The sequence below is a fragment of the Apteryx rowi genome, unplaced genomic scaffold (assembly GCF_003343035.1).
Source record: "Apteryx rowi isolate R43461 unplaced genomic scaffold, aptRow1 scaffold_95, whole genome shotgun sequence".
Classification (NCBI taxonomy): domain Eukaryota; kingdom Metazoa; phylum Chordata; class Aves; order Apterygiformes; family Apterygidae; genus Apteryx; species Apteryx rowi.
The window spans coordinates 296,909-317,610 of NW_020451260.1; the positions used below are offsets into that span (position 1 = coordinate 296,909).

The 20,702-nt window shown below is 53.1% G+C and overlaps 1 protein-coding gene across 1 annotated transcript in view; it reads right to left on the reverse strand.

The window, feature by feature from the left end:
* Positions 1–3,278: 3,278 nt before the first annotated feature.
* ZBTB7C (zinc finger and BTB domain containing 7C) overlaps positions 3,279–20,702 on the reverse strand; it is an 80,059-nt gene continuing 62,635 nt past the window's right edge. The window contains exons 2-3 of the mRNA XM_026092255.1: positions 10,628–11,824; positions 3,279–3,915 (exon numbers count right to left, since the gene is read on the reverse strand). Of these exons, the coding sequence (XP_025948040.1) occupies positions 3,279–3,915; positions 10,628–11,808 (1,818 nt within the window). The 5' untranslated portion in view covers positions 11,809–11,824. The remainder of the gene's footprint in view (positions 3,916–10,627; positions 11,825–20,702) is intronic.

The window sequence follows — 20,702 nt, forward strand, 5'->3', positions numbered from 1 at the left end:
CCACGTCCGTGTATGTGTCTGCTGTTGGGTCACCTCCTCCTGAAGCCCAGTATTAACAACTGCCATACCCGACTTCCCCATGTATTTCCAGAGACGGCTGAAGGATCCCACAGCCAACAGTGACACTTGTTTTTCATGAAGTAACTGTGATTTGGCAAGTCCTTAGGTGCTCTGGTGAACATCTGGCTTCCCAAACATCAGTAATGCCAGTAGCCTGGGGGTGGGGTGGGGGGGGTGGGAACGGAGATATCCCTTACCTCACTATAGCTATAGGAAAGTGAAGCAATTAGTCCAAGCTAGTTTTCCAAACCACACTAGTAGATAGTGGGTAGGTAGGTGCAAAGGTGATTCATCCCATGCTTGGGAGGTCCAATGTGGGTGGGATGAATCACCTTCCAGCAGTACCTGCCTCCTTCCAGAGCAATGGCAAGTTTAGATGAAGGCTGGAATACGGCTTGCGGATTAGGACACCTAAACTTCAGGTGTCAACACGTAGGTGTCTCAATGTGCACGAGGTGTCTGTTACTTAACTTGGAAATGGCTGAAAGAAGTGGGATGAGTCCCACCACTCATACCTGGCGCCTATTTTTCAGGGCTCTGCACCTCTTTCAAAGAGAAGCATTAAAATAACAAGGAAATTCTGCAGCTCCTTAGCTGCAACAAAAATTGCAGGCCTCACGTTAGTGTTAGCTGGGTGCTCAAGTATCTGCTGCAGCCAGGCTGTGGTGAGAAGATGAGCAAGAAGCCACCACGCCAAGGCTTGGTGCTCCTCACGCCTGTGTCGACTGGAGAGACGTCGCTGCGGCAGAGAACTTGCCTGGTGTGGGGGAAGACGGACGGAGAGCAGAGACCCCAGGGAACGCTCTCCAACCTTGGCCAAGCACCCACATTGATACCTGTGGCCTGGAGTCACCGCACAACATTGAAACGGGAAGAAACAGGGATTGCTGTGGTCCTCCCTCCCCATCCCCAGCGTGCGCTCAGCCAGCAACCAGCTACGTACAACCCAAACCAGCGCAGCCCGGGAAAATCAACCTTAACTTGTTCATGGGCATCGGAGTTGCCACGCAACCGGCTTCCTCGAGCCAGGAACGTTACTGGCCAGATGCTTAAATAACGCGTCATTGGTTTCTCTTTCCAAAGGTACCTTTGGAAAGTGCCAGATTTGGATGTTGGGCAAACCCGAGTAAGGATGAGCACAGCTCACCTCCGACACGCCACACGGCTCGGCTTCTCGAGCGGCTTGGCCTTCCCAGGTTTGCAAAAGAACCAAGCCTTGCTAAGAATTTAAGAGCATCAATTAATACAGTTTAATAAATACGTAAAAGGATCTAGTCTTTCTTTTTTCTTTCGGTTTCTAGCTTCAGTAAAAGTTAAGGATGATTGTCCCGTGAGTAACTAAGGCAAATTTGTTTGCAAGTGTTGTCGCTCTCTCTCCTTTTTTGTTTTGTTTTTTTTCCATTGTTTTGTACATAAAGCAATCACATAAAAATAGTTATAAATAGAAAAATTGCAAAGGTTTTCCCCCATAGACAAATAGGAAAAAAAAAACCAAAAAACAAAAACAAACCAACAAACAAATCGAGACAAAAAAACCACCTTGCTTCAAGTTCTTGTAGATTATACAGTACTCAGCATCTTTGGATACTTTACAATGACTCCAAATCGTAGACAAAAAACACCTGAAGTAACCAGTCATCTGCAAAATGTAGTTTGTATAAGAAGTCGATACGGATTTAAAAAAAAAAAGTTTGATGCAGTTTTAAAAAGTTTTCTTTTTTCTTTTCTTTTTTTTCCCCCCCTCTCCACTGGGTTTGTTGCACACAGAGTCTTTGCGGATGTGTTTTTGGGAGGAGAAAGCCACCGTCGGGCAGTTCATTGGGATCCTTCGTTCCGGCGCGTTCTCCGAACAGCAAGGACTCGCTCCTGCCCCGGCGGGAGGAGTGCGGGGAGGCGCCGCGTCCAAGCGCGGACTCCTGGCGCCCGCCGACGCCGAAACGCTCCGGCGGCGAGACCCTCGCTCGGCCGTGGCTTCAGAGCAGCACCAGCAACGGATAAACCCCAAATTTAAAAAAAATAAAAAAAGAACCTACAGTCCTCGCGTTCCCTTTGATTCTGCTGACGTGGAAAGATAACGGTAAAGAGAGAAAGCCGGAAAAAAAAAAAAAAGCCCTAATTTTTAACATTTGCATTTTTGGAGCTCTGGTTTTATGTCGAAGCAGCCAAGCCGCTGGCGAGCCTTCCTCACCTAACTCGCTTTTCGAAGGCCAAGGGGCTCGGCCTGCGGCTGCCGGGCTGAGCGAGGCTCGCAGGGCGAATCCAGCCCACCCGCCGCTTTTTGGCCTCGAGCCACACGGGGGAGCGGTGTCAGCTCGGGGCGCCCTCGCCTTCGGGGAAAGGTCCCCCGAGACACGAAAACAGGCGCAAAGCTTTTCTTTTTTTTTTTTTCCCCAATCAAAATCGCAGCTCTGGTGACACCCAAGCATGTTGTAAATGTCTGTCACCAAAATACATATAGAAATTATTATTTTTTTTTTGGGGGGGGGGGATTAAGGACGAACATCCGGCCAATTCGAAACGGTCGGCGGGCGCGAAGCCAAGCGAGCCGTTCTGCCTCTTTGGTTTGAACCGGCTTTTTCGCTTCGAAATTCCCGCGTGCGTTATTTTTGCAAAGCGAGGGTTAAAAAAAGAAAAAACAAAAAGCTCAGAATTGAAACATTTCCCCTCCTTCCCCCCAAAAAATACAATTTTCTTCACATTTTTTTTTTTTTAAGCGACCGCAGTCAGAAACGCTCGGAACGGGGTTTGGTTCTCCTTGGGGAATGTTGAAACGGAACCAAAAATAACCCAAACTCCCCCCACACACACACCCAGCTTTGCTCCTGGAGGATATTCAGCCTCTTTCTATTTTAGGGTCCCAACTCATCCGGGACAGCAGGGCTTTCGGCAGCCCCAAAACCTCTCGGAGGCGCGTGCCGGGCGCTGGCGGCCGGGACCTTCGCCCGTCCCCAGGCTCCCTCGCGGAGCAAATTCTGTTGCCAAACATGGGATTTTTTTTTTTTAAAAAAAACAAAACAGCAACAAAAACCCCCAAAAGTCCTGTTGACCAAAAGGGCCGAGGAATGCAAGGTATCGAAAGAAAGCCTGGACGGCTCGTCCGTGCCCGGCGTCCCGCGGAAGAGGCGGCGGCGGGCTAAGGCAAGCGACGTTCCTCGGAGCGTCCGAGAGACCCGGCGGCGGCGGCGGCGGCGAGCGGAGCCCTCCCGGGGCCGGGCGGGTTAGTTGCCCGCCTCGGAGATGGGCGCCACGTGCGCCAGCCCCGCCAGGCCGCCGAAGCCCGCGCCCCACGGGTCGGGCAGCGGGAAGAACGGCTGCGCCGCCAGGTCGTCGTCGCGGCCCAGGGCGAAGGCGAAGAGGCCCGCGTTCCTCTCCATGTCCAGCTGGGCTCGCCTCAGCAGCTTCAGCTGCGTCTCCTCGAAGCGGCTCTCGAGCTCCGCCAGGCTGAAGGCGTCCTTGGCGCCGCCGAGGAAGCGCTCGGCGCTGGGGCCCGGAAGGCACGCGGGCCCGCCGCCCAGGTGGCCGCCCACCTCCGGCAGGCCGGGCGCCACGGCGAAGCCCTTCTCGCCCGGTGGGCCGCCGGGGCCGAAGAGCAGGCTGGCGGCCCGCCACGCCGCCGGCTTGCGGCCCCGCCGGGGCCGGGCGATGCGGCAGCTCTGGCGCTTGATGTGGCGGTGGAGGTGGTCGGAGCGCGTGAAGCTCTTGTAGCAGAACTCGCACTGGTAGGGCCGCACGCCCGTGTGGATGCGCATGTGGTTCTTCAGGTCGTAGTTGTGCACGAACTTGGCGTTGCAGTGGATGCAGAGGTAGGGCCGCTCGCCCGTGTGCTTCCGCATGTGGATCTTGAGCTTGTCCTGCCTGCAAAACAAGAGCCCGGTCAGCGAGGCCGCAGGGGACGCGGTTGTATCTCCACCCTCTCCGAATCGGGAGAAAGAAAATGGGTTTAAAGCCTCAAGAAGACACGAGGAGGTTGTAGGGGCTGAACTGCCCGGAGACACAACCCGGGGTCAGTCCCTTGCCCTTGGACCAGCTCCTCCGTCCCTCAAGGAGGACCTTCCCTCAAGGAGGACTTTGGCCCCGCGATGGTGGGTGTTTGGCGTAYTGAGCTTCAGGACTCCTGCAGGGCGTGCAAAAAAAGGTGGATTTTGGGCCCGCTCGCTGGGCTTTYGGACCTCGCCGGGGCTCGCAGCGGGTGGAGGAAGGGCTGGCCTGCCCCATCGCTGCCGGCGCTCTCGCCAGTCCCCGCGAGGGACGGCCCCAGCCCTTTAGGGGTTTGCACCGAGTTCGAAACGGCTTAATTGCAAAAGGCAAAAAAAAAGAAAAAAGAAAGGAATAAAGCCTAACTACACAGAAGTACAGCTATGTTTATGCACGCAAACGAGGGAAAAAGGTGATGCGAGAGAGCCCGGCAATTTGGGCCGGCGCTGCTTAACGACTGACATCTCTCTTGGTGCTGAATTTCCTCTTAATGCTTTCACCGACCGCTGGGTGTCTCAGGAGCTTTCATTTGAAGGCAGAGCCGCTACCGGGGCGAGAGCAGGGGTGCGCGGGCGCGGGCGGGCGCTTTGCGTGGGTTATTGCTCGGAGGGAGRGTCTCCAAGGCCGGCACCCACGCGCTTGCGCTTCCAGCCTCCAAGCTGCAGGGATTACACGGATTTCGGAGACGGTTTTTAAATGCAGCCACGGGATGGCATAGCACCCATCCCGATGGCGTTTATTTACAAAGACAGGATTTCTAGGGGGGAAACGCACTGTTTTTTTCCAATAAATAAATATTTGCTTCTGCAGTCTACAGCTAAGGCGTATGATTATAAAAAGCGAAGCTGCCTGAGCCGAGCCAAGCGTGCTGCCTAGATTGCACAAGTGGAGTTCAGCGCGGAAAGTAGGTAAACAGCAAAGTGAGAGAATTTATGCTGTTTTCTGAAATGCTTTTGGTTTGATCTCTCYGAGACGTGAGTAATGTAGCTAAGAACAGAGAGACTATATAGAGTCATGCTATTAATAAACATAAAATATGTGAGCATGCAAAAAAAGCAAAAATATATTTACGCTGGCAGGTCAAGCGCTAAAAATGTGCGAGGCGCTGATTTCTGCCACCCTGCCCGTGCACATCTTGAAATAGTTTTTGGTGCCATGATCAAACCCTGCTGCTTTACACGCGCCCCAACGTTGTTCAGTGCATACAGTGGAGTCAATGCTGTGTGCGGGACAGCCACGGGCAGGACTCCCACGGGTCTGCACAGCCCAAACCGACCGTTTGCTGCCAGTGTGGTTGCTCTGAAAGCCTCTGGCAAGAAATAAGGAATCCAAGAAGGAAGCAGAGAAGTGTCCCGAGGAGGAGGGTCACTTCTTCACCGGATGATCCTTTATTCCCCTGGGAAAACTGGCCCCAGCCCAGCCCTGCACCTGCGGGATAACGCAGCTGTAGCGCAGCCGACGGAGATGCTCTCCGCCTGTGCGACAGCTGGAATGAGCTTGCGCGACCTTTGGTTTTCCAAGGCTTATAACGTGTGCAGATTTTCAGGGAGGCAGAGAAAAGTTCCTCGYGGGCCCCGTGCCAGCACCAGCGCCAGATCCCAAGCTCCCACTCTGCAGAGCCAGACCTGAACTTTGCAAAGACACTGTTGTTCCACTATTTTAGCACGGGCACATTGCCCCTTAGCCTCACTCTCAGAAAGTGCTGAAATCGGTTCTCAGAAAATGCACAAAGCGGCACGGAAAATTTCAGCCCAAATGCATCATGTTCAGCGATGTTACAAGCGGACGAAAACAGGGTCTCGTAATGCGAAGTGTTGGGAAACCTTAATAAAAAGCAGAGCTACCAGCCCCACCTATAATATAATTTAAACCTATATATGTAATGTTTAACCTAGCAGGATCACTTTTCCTAATAAACATGCAGCGTGCCAGGATTATACAATGTAAATACAGGCAGAGCTTTTTCAGGCTATTACCAATCTCTGTCAGCAGACAGGGAGAAACTCAATCTTTTGGTGCACACCTCTACCACCACGGCGGCCCATGGGCTATAGAATAAGAGAGGTTTTCTTGGCTCTATCTTTTTCTTCCAAAATACTAACTTTCGGGACATCCAGATGCACAGGGAGAAGCTCCCAGGTAAGGGGTGAAACGCCGCCACTCCCGCTGCCACCCTTGCTGGTAGGTCGTGCGTTTGGAGCAAGCCTCCAGGCCTGCGCCGGCTTTCTGCGCGACCCGTCCACGGGAGGACGCGGCACGTGAAATGCACGGCAGGCGCCTGCCTTCGCAGGATCGGCGCTCGGCTCGCGGCCGCTCCGAGGGAGAAAGGCGCGCTGCGTGCCCGTGAATACCCTTAATGCAATTGCGTCGGGAGAGCGATTAGGGCTCTGCGAGCTGTCACAACACAAATAACACGAACAAATAAAGTTAACCTTTCKGGCTGGAGCAGTTTCTCCTTGAACGCTCTGGGGCTGCCGTGGTGGAAAAGCTGAAATATTTGCAGTTTTCTTTAGTCCTTTAGCTGTGCAAAACAGCAGCCCAGACCCTGAGCAGCCTTTGTTTAAGAAAAAAACGATGAGCTGTTAAATGAAGTCCTGCTTCCTGCAATTAGATGTCCACGACAGCCAGGACTGATGCAGGGTCCTTGCCGCGGGATGTAGGGAACCCTATTTCCTCCAATAAATTCACTCCTACGCAGTGCCGGGAGTGCAGAAATAATGCACGGGAGGGATTAATCCAGGAATCCCGGTGGGGAGCCTGTCCCTGGCACCCTGCTCTGCGGTGCCCGGCTTTGCATCTCCCTGGGGAGGTGCCGCTGGCCGGAGTGAGCAAGAGCCCGACGCTTTCAGGAAGCGGGAGACTCCCCGGGAGAGYGAAACACATAATGCAGGCGGCCGCACGCAGAAAATCCTGGCAGAAAGCTGTTTCGACATCCCAACCATTCCACTTCGCTTCGATATACGTTACCCTCACGTTATAGTACTACTGAACACGGCTGAAAAACAAACTAAACCCAAACAGATGTGGGCTATTCAAAGTGCTTCCAAGTGCATTAGAAAAAAAAAAAAAAACAACCAACATTTTGAAACTTCCACTTTGCTCAGTGTGTTAAAGTAGGAAAAAACCCTCCAGCAGCCTTCAGCTCTGCGCGGGGTGGTGGGAGCCTTCGCTTGGACCCTGCAAACACGCTGCGTGTGAACGACTTCATTCCAGCGGGTGATGATGCAAGGGGATGGGGACGCGGAGGACTGTGCCTTCGGGCGAGTCCTTTGTGATCATTTGCTTGGTTTAAAGTCCTCCTAACCTCACGCTTTGTATTTAGAAGCTGCCGAGCATAAGGAGGGCATAAAGGAGCTGTGAAGTTTAAACATAAATTAGCAATGGTCCACGCTAGACCAAAACGGGGTGTSATGCTGCGCAAGCGAACACCCTTTGCAACTTCAGGCATTTCCCCATTCGAGACCAGGTTTCCTCGCCTATTTTTCCCAGACCAGGGACAGTAACAGAGAATACGGCTGTGGTTATGGGACCAGCCGTCGGCCCTTTTAAGCTCAGCACCCCAAGGTGCTGGGGCTGGAGTCAAACCGCGGGTGGCGTCGATCACCTCCGACAGTGCCAGGCGCTGATTGCCACTTCAGCATGGGGTGCGGCATGAAAAAGCCCAAGGTGGGGGGACCTGCAGGGTCTGCAGGAGCAGACCCTCGTCGGTCAAAATGAGATGGGAACTGCCTCTGCAGTTCAAAAACAACTTGAAAAACCCCCAAGAAGGAGCAGCTAAAATGCTGTGGCTTTCTGAGACCCCCCACCAGCCGTTGGGAAGACGAGTGCACCCGATCACGAGTTTGGCAGGAGCCGCTCCAAGCACATGCAGCGAGGTCTGGAGCTGGGAACGGCTGATGTGGCAGGGCCATCTCYGCACTACGGCACGCAAATGATTAAGAGCAGCGATAAACAGCTCGTAAAATGTCACCTCGGTGGAAAGGAACCACTCGCTGTGGGGCCCGACTCCCCTGGCTGTGGGCTCTGCAGCCACGTCGTGCGCCGGGGTCCAGGACCGGCTCCRGAAGGAGGATCTGCCGCAGCCAGGGACAAACGGCCACGGGCCACGGACTCTCAAGCTGTTGCTGTTAGAGATACTTTGAGAGCTGGTTGCAGCTAGCCAGCSGCTCGGCAAGGTGGAGGGAGACTTGGTAGCATCACTTCCCACCTCCCAGATGCTGGTTTAACCTGACTGTGGTCTATCAAAGCCTGGAGTAGGGTTCTCACCYTTCAAATTCTCACCCAAACCCTCCTAGTAGCTTTTGCAGTGACTGTGAGTCAATACCAACATCTCTCCATGCCTCACTTTCCCCAAACAAAGCTAACGATACTAATGGTACTTGTTTGTAAAGGACTTTGGGTGCCCTCTGGAAGGACTAAGCTCTACCATTCCCGTTAYGGGAAAGGTGTCACCAACCTGCCAAGTCATGCCACTTTCTTCTCTGCAATTATCACTAGAGCATCACACCCAGGAGCAGTGACAGGGGCTCAGGAGAAACCTGGCCAAGTCCCAGTCATGGCCTGGCCTCCAGTCCGGAGATATATCCCCTGGGGTGACCCCACTGCTCCTCCCACTGCAAGCCCCAACAGAGGAGCATGTGTGTCCAGAGTTGATGACTGGGTGCTGACACCGGTATGGGACACCAGGAGCCAGAGCCAAATACCTGCAGTCAGGAATTAGCGTTGGGCACTGGCCTTTGGCCTGCAAATACCAGGGTGAGCCGCATCACGTTGCATACGCCTGGCCAAGGCACGACGCTCCGTGCATTATAATATGGTGTCTGCTGYGCTAACGGAGCGGAGCATGGAAATTTATTTTCAGGTCAAATCCTCATCATCTGCATAAATTCCACTTGAATATTATCACAGGGATGGGAGAAGAAAAGACAGGCTGAATACGGGAGCACCCCAGGTGTCCGGCCATTGTCGGGAGCTCGGCGTTGCCTACTGCGCACATTATTTTCCTCTGGTTCACTCGCCCCAGCCTAATAGGGCTCTCTGTCTCACACGCAGCCAGAAGCTGAAATACCATGCTCCTGTCAGAAAGCTTTATTATTATAGTAAAGATTGTACTCATTAGATATTAATTATACCCAGCAAGAGCAGGTCCAGGAATCTATTTGTCCCTGCTCACCAATTAAACTTGCCCAGCTTTGCAGGGAAGGGTTGCACGTCTTACATTTGCGCAGCCCTCTCAGAGCCTACTCCAATTTATTAGCACCCAGGGCTCTGCTAGGGTGCAGAGAGGTGGTAAGACCAGGAATTGGCACAGAGGGTGGATCTGAGCTTGCTCTCTCCACTCAGGCCTGTCTTGGAGCAACCTGGCTTAAGACTGGTTTTCCCTTATTTGAAATACCTAAAAATTAGTTGCTTAATCTAAGTCATGCAGGCTCTCTTTGCAGTCAGCGATGGAGAAACACMCCTTACTCATCTACCTTAGCATTGGCCAAATGCCTCCAAAGGTGCCTCTCGCTTCCCACTGACTATGGAGGGAGCCTGGGTGCCAGACTCRTGGACGGTTGACGTTAGGGGTGATGAATCCCACCCTTGCAGACGAACGTATAACAATTAGGACCACTCTGGCCTCAGAAAGCGCAAACACTGTCATGTTTAAACATGTGCAACTTGGTTGTGGTCTACACTGATGCCAAAACGATGTGCAAAACCAAATTACATCCCACAGCTAAATGTCCCTCCGAACTCAGCGCATCTCCCAGCACATTAGAGATGAAGCTTCTTTGGCTCTTTCATCAAAAGCAGCCATCTGTTTTCCTCTGCTCTTAGGCACAAACAGCTCTTTCTGCTCCAACTGTGGTAAACTATGGTGAGGCTGAAAATCTTCTACTATTTATTTCAGCTTTTGTCCAGTGAGTGGTTATGAGAGATCATCCACAAGCCACCAAAATATGTGGGTTTGTTTTCTTTCTTTCCTTCTCTCTCTCCTTCTTTCTCTCTTTCTCCCTCCCTCCTTTTTTTCAAAGAGATAAGAGTTCAGGCCCTGTTTTCTTGCTACTCTCTTTAGGGCAAAAGAGATATAGTTTAGGTGCCTGTGTCTCCATAGCCCTGTGTTACTGCTGGTATGGAAGTAACTGTGCTAGAGCACAGCAACAGAAAACCACTGAGAGGTAGCAGGCAAATGCAGACGACCCTTGTAGACCCAGAGGAGAAGTCACTGTGACTTCTAACGAGGATCGCTGCTCCCTCATCCAGAAAAAATTGCCCCTACAATGTAAGTGACTGCCTCTGCAGGTGGAAACTTCTGCCCTTCACTGGCAAATCACAGTTATTAGCCCTTTCAGCTGCAGTTGCCACCTCCGTCTAGGGGACAATAAACGTGATGAGTTGGGACCACCTGGTGCCACTGCAAGGGTTTTCTCCTCTGCTGCCTGCCACTTGCCCCAGGGGCAGGATGCTGTCTCCCTTCACGGCACCCATAGCCGGCCACCTGGTAGAGCTACAGGAATCAGCCATGGGTTTGGGACTCTGCCCCCTCCAGCCACCCCCGCCACCCCCTGCCACTCCGCCAAGCATGGCAGAGAAAACCAATGCCCACCTGGTAAAGCGGACTTCACAGATATTGCACATATACGGCTTCTCTCCTGTGTGGGTCCTCATGTGCCGGGGCAGCTTTCCGGCCCCCATGATGACTTTGTTACAGATGGGACACTGTTGGGATGCCTTGGGCTTTATCTTCCTCTCTTCCTCCAGGGGCCATGGAGGAAAAACTCCTCCAAACTGGGTTGCACTTAGGAAATTGAGATAAGCGCTATAGTCAGTCTCTGCCTTAATATGCCCTAAGGGAGCTGCTGGGGTGTTAGTAAACATGTCCTTGAAGAAGTCATTAGGGAAAGGAGGTGGAGGCAGGTCTTCCTTCTCCTCCTCTTCCTTGATCTTCCTCTTTTTGATCACCAGATCCAAAGGGCCATTGTCTACTTGTGGCTCTTGGAGCTGGGAAAAGGAGCTAAAATCACCATTCCAGAGGTGGGGGAAGAAGCTAGGGGTGAAAGGAGAGAGAGCTGGCCTCCTTTCTGGAATGTTTGCCTTAGGGTACAAGTTCTCCCTTAGCAAGGACTCGATGGAGAAGTCTCGTATCACACCCAAGTGTCCAGATGAGTTATTGGCTGGATAGTGATTTGGAAAGTCTTTAGGTGCTTCTGTATATGCTTCTTCGGTAAGATCAGACTTAGAAGGGCTTTGGTGACAGCTTACTTCTTGGACATCAGTTAGGTTCTCCTGATTGACGAAATCCTCCACTTCTTCTTCCTCCTCTTCCTCCTCCTCATCTTCATCTTCATCTTCATCATCATCTTCATCCTCTTTGTCATCTTCCTCTTCCACCTCTCTGTCAGGCTCCATGATTTCAAGGCATACATTGATAATGCACTGAATCTCCAGCATCTTGGCAGCGCTGAGAATGTGCTTGACATTTGAGGTGGTGATGGTGAGGGTTGAGGTGTAGGCAAACTCGAGGATGGCAGAAAGTGCTTCAGGCTTGACAAAGTCAATCTCGTAAACATAGGGCTGGTCTGTTAAAGTGCCGGTAGTGAATAGTTTTTTGAAGTACTTGCTGCAGGCAGCAAGGACAGACCGATGAGTCCGGTACTCCTGGTCCTGTACAATGAGGATGACATCGCAGAGGAGACCGTCATGTCGCTGCTCATTTAAACCACACAAGACTTCACTGCTGTGGTTCGGGAATGGGATCCCGATAAGATCTTCAATGCCATTGGCCATATTCTCATTTAGTGCCCTAGGACAAAACACAGACAGTAGGGCATTAGCAGGGGAGTTCCCAATCAGTAATACCAAAATGACCCTGCCTTCTCCTGCAGTATTCTTCTCTCCATGGCACCACTTCCATCTCCGTAATCACTCTCTGCTTCCACTGCCCCAATGCGTTATATCTCCATGTCACCTTTACCTCCTTCCACGTCCTCTGTGATTTAACCTCTGCTTTCCTCTATGTCCCTTCAAATCTCCTTCTTTGTCTCCTTCCTTCTCTCCTCTGTTCTCAGCCTGTCCCTTGTCAGTACCACCACATGCTCCCTCTTCTCTTTCACATCCTGCCCCAAGGAATCTTGCACTATGGCTTCCTCCCCGTGATGCCTCTTCCATATCCTCCCAGAGCCAACACCATTTAGGCGCATGTAGAATTTGCCATGTTGGGAGCTCTCTGGGGAAAGGGTGATGTTGCATTGCTTCACATTGCTTAGCACCAGCACTTACACCACTTAAACAAGACGAGCCAGGGAGTGTCCTTTGAGCTACGCAATTGTTTTAGTGATTGGTACAACTGGACTTCCCAACCTAGGAGGGACATGGCTGTTTGCTGCAGCAGGAGAGTGGTCCTTACGGGCCAGCAGGTCTCCAATTCTGTGTCCCCTGCTCTACTCATGCCTGGCAGCTACCCCATGTGGACACTTGCACAAGGATGTCTTGCTGAAGGATCTGGGAACGGGGGAGGCAAACTGGGTAGACAAACAAAGAAAGGCAACCAAGCACTCAACTGCTGAGCAAGGGCCTGGCCAGAGGCAGATGGGTGCGTGTTAACTCCACCAACAAGCTGAGCTTGCTCTGGTCCTGATTCTGTTCAGACATGTTAGTGTGTTATCAAATGCCCCATGTGCCTGGCAGAAACCTTCTCCTGCCAGAGCAGCTCCAGTTGCAAAGTGGAATTTGAAAGCAAAAAGCCCACACCCAAAAGGAAAACCTTATTCTTGCCATTTTTTAATCTGTAAGATGTTTCCTCTTTCAAATGGCTCCAACAGCCCTTCCACATGAGAAATCCCAGGAAAGGAGAGTGACTTTCTCCGGCAGGCTAGGAATACATTAGTCCTGTCACATGCAGAATATATCAAACAGCCTGAATAACTTTGACTACGTGAACCCTTTGGAAGCCCCCAGGACACAGAGAACGTGTTAATGCTGTTTCACCTCCAAGAGCCCTGGCTCGCAGCACTGCTGCAGGTAGCAGCTGCTTCAGAGCTGAGCGGTAATTCTCCGAAAAAGTCAGTCTATGCCTAAGGAAAACTTCAGCCCTACCCCTAGCCCTTTCTCAGGGCTGAACGCTGTCATGCGCCGATGTGCAGCTTCCCCATCCCACCCTATCTCTGCATCTCTCCTGGGATCCATCCCCCCAGCTGGGCACTGGGCTCTCCAGCAAGCGTTCCCGTGAGAAGGGGAACGTGGTTGCCTCCACAGGGTCAATAAGCAGCTGAGACCTTGCAGTTATCTCCTCCACACCTAATCAGCGCTGCTGAGCGGTTACTGCGTGGGAGCAGGCGAGCAAAGGTCTTGGGAAAACGGTGCAACGGGAGCAGAGCACAGAGCAGCTGCCCGAGGGGCACCTCTGGGCCAGGGAGGCTGCTCAGTGCCGAGGCCCAAATCCCAGTGAGCAAATCCTCCACGCTCACTTGGAGGGTAAGGACAAGGTCCAGTGGGATGAGTATCAGTCAGGTGAGTGCAATGCTGTGGCCAGGGCGCTGAGCACTCCTCGCTGCTGTCCTTCTCCTAGGGAGACCTTTGCTGCCATCAGGGCACTGCAGGAAGCCCCATCTCAGCCTGCGACGCTTTGGTCCAGCCACAGCCCAAAGAATTGAGGATTTATGGCACGTGCCAGGGCTAAAGACAGCTCCCATCACACTTGCTCTGCACCTAGAGAAGCTGAGGGGTGACGGGAGGAAGGACCCTAAAGCATGTTTTGACAGGACGAAACCCAGGCGAGGCGTCCTCTGCTTTCCGGAGCTGCTACAGCTAATCCCAGAGGGGACAACCCAGTCTGACCTCCTGTGTCCCACCGGCTCACGCCTTTCCGCGCAGCTTCTCTCCGAGATACCAGAAAGCTTTTGATAGGGCTTGGCCAAACTCCAGCTGAAGACCACAAGTGTGGGCTGATGTGCAGAGAGAGAGTGGGACTATCTGTGCTTCTGGGTGGGTGCACTTGCGATACTGTTCCCAACTAGCCAGCCCAAAAGAGAAAATGCTGCTAACACCCCTCCGAGTCCCTCTTTTAGCTCCAGTCACTGATGTCTGCGTTTTTGGCTCAGGAACAAAGATCCCAGCCCTGCATCCCCTGGTGTGCACATTATCTGCAGAGTAATTATGCCTGTTGTCTGAAACAAATTGATTCATTACAGTGTGCTGTGCTTAACCACGTTAACTAGCTATGCTTTTCTAACAACCCAACAGGCTCCACAGAAAATCTTCCTTTAATATCGCTGACAAATGACAGTAAATCCAATGCATTATCCAAGTTGAGTGGAAGATAATAAACCAGTCCCTAAGCAGGGGAGGAGGAGACAACTTCCTATTTTGGGCTTTGTATCCTAATAATAAGTATGTGAAATTAAAGTCCCATTGCTGCATTTATTTTTTACTCTTTTATAATTTTTGTCTTGAAAGAACATTAATGTTCAAGAAACGTTACATTCATAGGAATTTCAACCTATTATTGCCGGATCAGCATAAGTGCAAAAGATCAGACAAGCAGAATATCAGATTGCTCTGAATTCCTCAGGTCTCATTACAGAGGGTTTCATTATTTCTCCTGGATACTCAGCTCAGGTCTCCCTGATTTGTGGATCATTCATTCAGCAGCCGCAAGAGAGAAAGAAAAATGGAATTAGAAGAGAGGGGGGTATGTGATTATAAACCCCCCAATTTAGCAGGAAACGGAAAGGACAGCTGTTGTGCCTAAAATGATGTACAGCTCCCTTCTGTGGAAATGGACTCATTTTCTTTTATCTTCCCATTCTGGTTCTCCCGAGATGTGCTTCTGTTAACCAAAGCACTTAGGGGAGCTGATAACTTTACAGGATGGTGGCAAAATTGAAGGTGATTCATGTAATTTAAATGTGGTAGGGGAAAGAAAAAAAAAAAACAAAAAAGGAGACACAACCGAGGCAATCCATTTGCATAGGTTTGCAAAAAGGGCATTTTTTACTCGCAGGGCGGTTTGACAGCTCTGAAGCTCCGTGCTGCCGCGGAGGGCACCAAGCCTGAGAAATGACCTTACGATTCCCATGCCCTGGGGAGGCTGGCGAGGGATGGCCACGGGCTGCGAGCGTGCTGAGGCTGACGTTTTCCTTCCTCCACCTCCCCTCCTCTCCCTCCTCCTGCGCGGTCCCCCCCCCCTCCCTTCCGCCAACCCCAGGGTGGGGTCCGCAAGAATAACCGGCACGAAAATAGCATCCGCAACCTCAGCCCTTCTGCCGGATGACGAATGTCACCCCCGTGAAGAGAGCAGAGCGCGCGCGCGGATGCCAGGACGGCAGAACTGCCTGCGCCGAGTCGAACACAAATCCCCCCTTTACAATAGAAAATGACAGCACTGTTAAAATAAACCGGGGGGGGGAGGTGGTGGGAAAGGGCGGAGGGCACCTAAAATAGCCACGTTCTGACTCGGCTGCAAACGGCATCTCGAAACAGCGCATTTAGGAGAGCGCTTGCTTTCCTGCATCGAAAGACCCGCTTCGACACGAAGGGCTCTGCAAGAAGGAGGTGCCGCGGCCAAGCATCGCCGAGGAGCTGCACGGGGGCATCTCCCAGTTTGGACTTCAGAGGAAGCCCAGGCAGGGGCCAGCTGAGCCCCCCCCCAAACCGCTGCCCGCTAGCCCCAAATCACCTCCTACCGCTTCCATCTGCAGCTGTTTTGAAAGCAAGGCCTCACATTTATTAACCCGCAACGCCCCCAGCCCGGACGATGCAAAGCACATCCCGGACACAGCTGGTTCCTGCATCCCGGCAGCACCGGCGTGCAATGCCGGCAGCAGGTCCCCCCGGCCCACGCCGGCACGCCAGAGCCGGCGGCAAAGCCTGCGTGTCCCCAGCCTTTCTGCCTGCAGCGCCCGAGCCCAGCCTGGCCTGCAAGCCCGTCCCACCCACGGCCGAGCACCGACCGTCCGACCGCGGCCAAACCCGGCCCTCGGCTCCGACGATCCCGGCAGGGCGCTCCGCAGCTCTGAAACTGCTTCTATTTTTAATCTGCTGGTTGCTTTATCCCCACTTCTCCTTTTAACTTCACGTCCTCTTCAGCACATTACGGCCTCTGAAAACCAATAACGATACCAGCATAAAACAGAAAAACCGAAGAGAAAGAGAGAAGAAATGCTCATTTGGCATTCCGATAAGTAAAAAATACAAATAKGCTAAATACAACGGATTAAAATTCAACTAATGTTGCACATATCTATATTACGAGTGGAAAGAGAAGATTGCCATAGCTCTGATGTTCACCAGCTCCTTTGGCTCCCAGAGGAGCCAGCCCCAGAGGTGAGCCAGGGCCTTGCACGTTGCCACCAAGACGGCGCCAAACGCGGGACCGGGAGACCTGTGACCTGTCTTCTTCCAGGCCAGATGTCTCCAGCTGAAGGACACAGGTCCATTACGGAGGAATAAATCCGCCACTGTTGAACAAGGCTGCTTGGCACCGCTGCTCTTCGTCTGCCACCCTCGTCTTTTAATGGAAGGAGAGGGGTCCAGACAGCATCCGCTGGTGCAGGGAGAGATGCAGCCGCTCCGGCAGAAGGATGCCGTGACCTGCAGCACCACTTGCCAGTTCCCAGCACGGGTCACCTGTCCCTAATGCTGTTCCTGTAAATACGCAGTGCTTAAAACTGCTCACACCCTGACTCTTAGCTGGGAGCTGGCAATTTTGGGCTTTAATTGCATGCTGGCACGCAGCATCCTCATTCTAACACCCAGCATTTTATTTGCATGGGGATTCTCCCAGCACTTCCTCCTAAACGCACGTTGCCTGGCCTCCTCTTTGCTGTAATTTTCCCCTGGGCTGCAAAGGTGCTTGCTTCTAACTGCACTTCTTCTCGAGAGCGCCGTCGGTGTGCGTCCRGCGCTCCTCGGGAATGCTGCCCACCGCAGAGAGCCGGGCTGCGGCCGCGAGGGGCAGGGAGAGGCTGCCGCCCCCCGCGCCGCCGCTCATTCCGCATGCAGCGCGGCGGGGAAAAGAGCCTAAGGCTGCGGCTGATCGCTGTCTGCCACCGAGCGTCAAAATGACATTTCCAGGCAGAGCAAACGGTGCCTGTGAGTCCTCCCTTCCCCCAGCCGCCTCGGTCAGGTGCACGGAAACCCTTCCCGGGCGCAAGGTCCCTTCTCCGAGGGAGCTGCCCCGGGGGGGCGTTAGGCTGGCCAAGGTTTCTCCAAGACCTTTTCCACCCATGAGACCCCGTTTGGCTGTCCAGAGCTGGGAGAGGGAGTCCGCAGGAGGTCTCAACAGCTTTGCCCATCGCAAGTTGTTTTATGCTGCCGGCTCCTGCCCTGCCCCGGGCATCTTCCGCCCGCAGGGACAGGCTTTGGCTCCGCCGTGCTGCTACCTGCTCCTCTTTCCCAACCTCTGCTCCAGCGTCCGGCGGGAGGGTTGCCCRCTCGCCCTCTGTGCCGCCGCGGAGAGCTGCCTGCTCCATCAGTCAGCCCACAAACGTACGCTTTTTTGTCTTTTTTTCCCCAGGTTTATTTGTGCCTCATAGTAACGAGGCAATTAAGATGTGCATGGGAGATCACCCCTTTCCAGGGGATTCACTGACCGGGGATTTGCAGCTCCTGCTCCTTCCGCCTATTACTAGCCGTGCCTCGGTCCGGTTGTTAATCCGCGGGAAGCGGGATGCCGCGGCTCGGTTCCCGGCTCTGCCGCTGGCTGCTAGGCGCCCTCGAGCGAGCCTCGCGCTTTCTCCTTGCCGTCCGAAAAACAGCGCTTGCACCGTGCGCCCCCCCCCCCCCGATGGATATATTGCTTACGGGGGCAGCGCTAAAGAGAATAAAGCTCGTTTTCCTCCTCCTTGGAGGTACGAGCGTGACGAATGTCCGCGTCACGCTTGCCCGAGGAGGGGCAGGGGACGCACGTGGCCTCGTGCGGAGCCACCCACGTTTCCAGCCCAGCCGATGCCGGGCCGGAGCCGAAACGGCCCGGCTACCTTGCCCCATCGCTTGACTCTGATTTTTTGCGGATCCGGGGATCCGCAAAAGCCCATTGGGAAAGGCGGGCGGAGGGATTCTTCTTCCTCTTATTAAAAGGAAAAAAAAAAAAAAAGCAGAATTAAAAAGGAAAAAGGCAAATATTTCCTTAAGTGCACCTCCCCTCTGAACATCTTGTCTCCGAAGGAACGTGTTATTAAACCACCCACCCTAGTACCTAGCGTTTCTCCCCTCCGGCGGGAAGGTGGGGCAGCGAGCGCTCCTTGCCTTTCAATCGCTTCCGCGCGCCACGGCCGAGCTGACGAGGAAAACGCAGTGACACAAACCACCGCCTCCCTGGCAAGGAAATAATCAGTTGTTGTTTTTTTTTTTAAAGGAGCTGATCGACTGCAGGCCCAAGGATGCGGTGGGAGGGGACCGACCTGCCAGCAGGAGCACCAGGGTTTTATTAATGGGCTGGGCACCCTCCGGAGGCTCTGATATCCGTGACCAGCCTTCCCCTTGGGACYGGTCGTGCTGAGGGAGCCGGAGATTGAGGTGGGAAAGGTGGGGGTGTTCGTTTGCTAAGCGGTACGTAGCAACCTCATCCGCCCAATGACTGAGGCCAATTAAAAAAAGAAAAAAAGAAAACCAGAATTCCTGGATTTTGCTCAGATCCGGACAAGGTAGGCAAGGCGAGCGGTTTCCAAAGCAATGCCTGGGTGAGGAAGGAYGCCAAGAGGGTCACGTTAACCTCATCTATCATCCAGCTGGCAGGTTAAGCCCATGTGAACGATACATATTTACACATACTATACAAAACTGTGTTTTTTGGCCTGGCACTATCAGTTTCCGACAAGCAGGCCATCAGAAGGACATGTTCACCTCAAGTCTCACCATGGAACCCAAAATCAAAGGCAGAGAGCCACCTTCAGAGCGGGGTGGACAACTGCTCCACCTTGTCCGATAATCCCCAGTGTCCAGTGGGACAGGAAATTCCCTTTTTCATTTGGAAAGAAGACACAGAGAGGCAGACTCTGATCGTCCATCCCAAAAGCCAAGCTGGGCACCAGCACAGAGTCTCCTTCCTTTAGTGCCAGCTGAYCCCACGTGCACGCGGAGGGTCTACACTTTGCATCTCCCACCCACACAATGACACACAATCACTTTTTCCTCCTGGTGACGGCAATTCCTTCCAGTTTCCAAAATTCATACGAAAATTTTGCCTGCCAAGCGGACCTGAGGCACGCCAATGTTGGAGCTCTGCTACATATTTTGCTAGTGCGGCATCACCTCGGAAGCATCGCGAGGACTATTTGTTTAAGAAGACACACAGCGCTTACGCGTGCCACTCATTCACTCAGCGAGGTGTGGAAACGCAAGCRTCTGCCGGGCCCTTTGCAAATTCATCTCCTGGCATTTTTAAAGGCTAGTTATAAAGTGCAGCAAATATTATGCATCTCTGAACAAATCTATCCCTGCAGGTTAGCTCAAGCTGCAGAGAGCCTGCCCCAGACACCTTGCTCTGAACAGCCTTGTTTATGCACAGATACGATCTGGAGAACCTGCAAATTAGGAACCAAATCCTCCCCCCCCCGAGAGGATCTGGTCTGGCTTGCAGTGTGCTGAATGCTCTCAGATCCTGCGGGCTGGAATGGGAATTTGCTGCTGCTCCGGGACCCAAGCCCTAGCCCATGGCATGTTTAAGTAAAGGCCATGCACTTCTAACAAGCTAGCAGATTTCTCTTTATTTTTATTGGCATCCATCCTTCTATTGGCTTTTTGCTCCAGTCAGCTCCTCCATCGCTATGTGATGATGAGCAGGTTGAGCTCCCAAAAGTCCTTTGTGTCTCCGCTCTCATCACATTGGCAGCCAAGAGGCTTCCTCCGCATCCCCGTCGATCTCCACCAAGGTCTCGCGCCCCGGTCCAGCCCGAACGGGGGTTTGTAACGCCACAGTGACCTGCCATCCGGCGGCTCTGTGTGCTGCGGGATTAACCTGGAGGTGCCGTCCCACCACCGGCACCAAGCCCCGCGGCTCTCCGAATCCCTTGAACCCATCTCTCAGGCCTCAGATAAACGCAATCAGGAGCTCAGGCAAGGGCAGAGCCCAGCCCAAAGTCTCCTGTAATTGAAGGGCTACGTTTTCACTTCAGTTCCTTCTTTCCGGCTTCTTTAAATTACCCAGCACGCTTCCTAATTTCAGAGTTTACACAAATCTCCCAAGTCAGTAGCTCCGGGTCACTTCTGGGCGGCAGCCTGACGCAGTCCGAAGGCTGCGTTCGGAGGCACATCTGATGTGCTGAGCAGGTTTTGGCAAGGGGGGACCCCAGTGATAAATGATCCCGAGCAGGCAAATCAGCATAAACAACTAGCGGAGCTACATCGAAGGCACAGCCCAGCTCCAGATGGTGTTTTTGGGGCTGTGTCTACTCGCAAGGCAGGAACAAATTAATTAACCGCGGGCAGGTACTGCGGCTTTAGGGGGTGGTCACGTTCAATCACAGCTTTTCACTACTCTAGCCCTGTGCCCCCCATGCATGAGCCGAGCAGCTCGCTGGAGGTGACGAGCTGGGGGCTTGACTCATGCGGGGATAAAGAAAGCGAAAGGACAAGAGGGTGTTTGTGGGATCAATCCTGAACGGCGCTGCAGAGTCGCTGCTCCATGGGGAATGCGCTCAGCACCAGAGCCGGGACCACCGTCCTCTTGGGGCAAGGCAGTA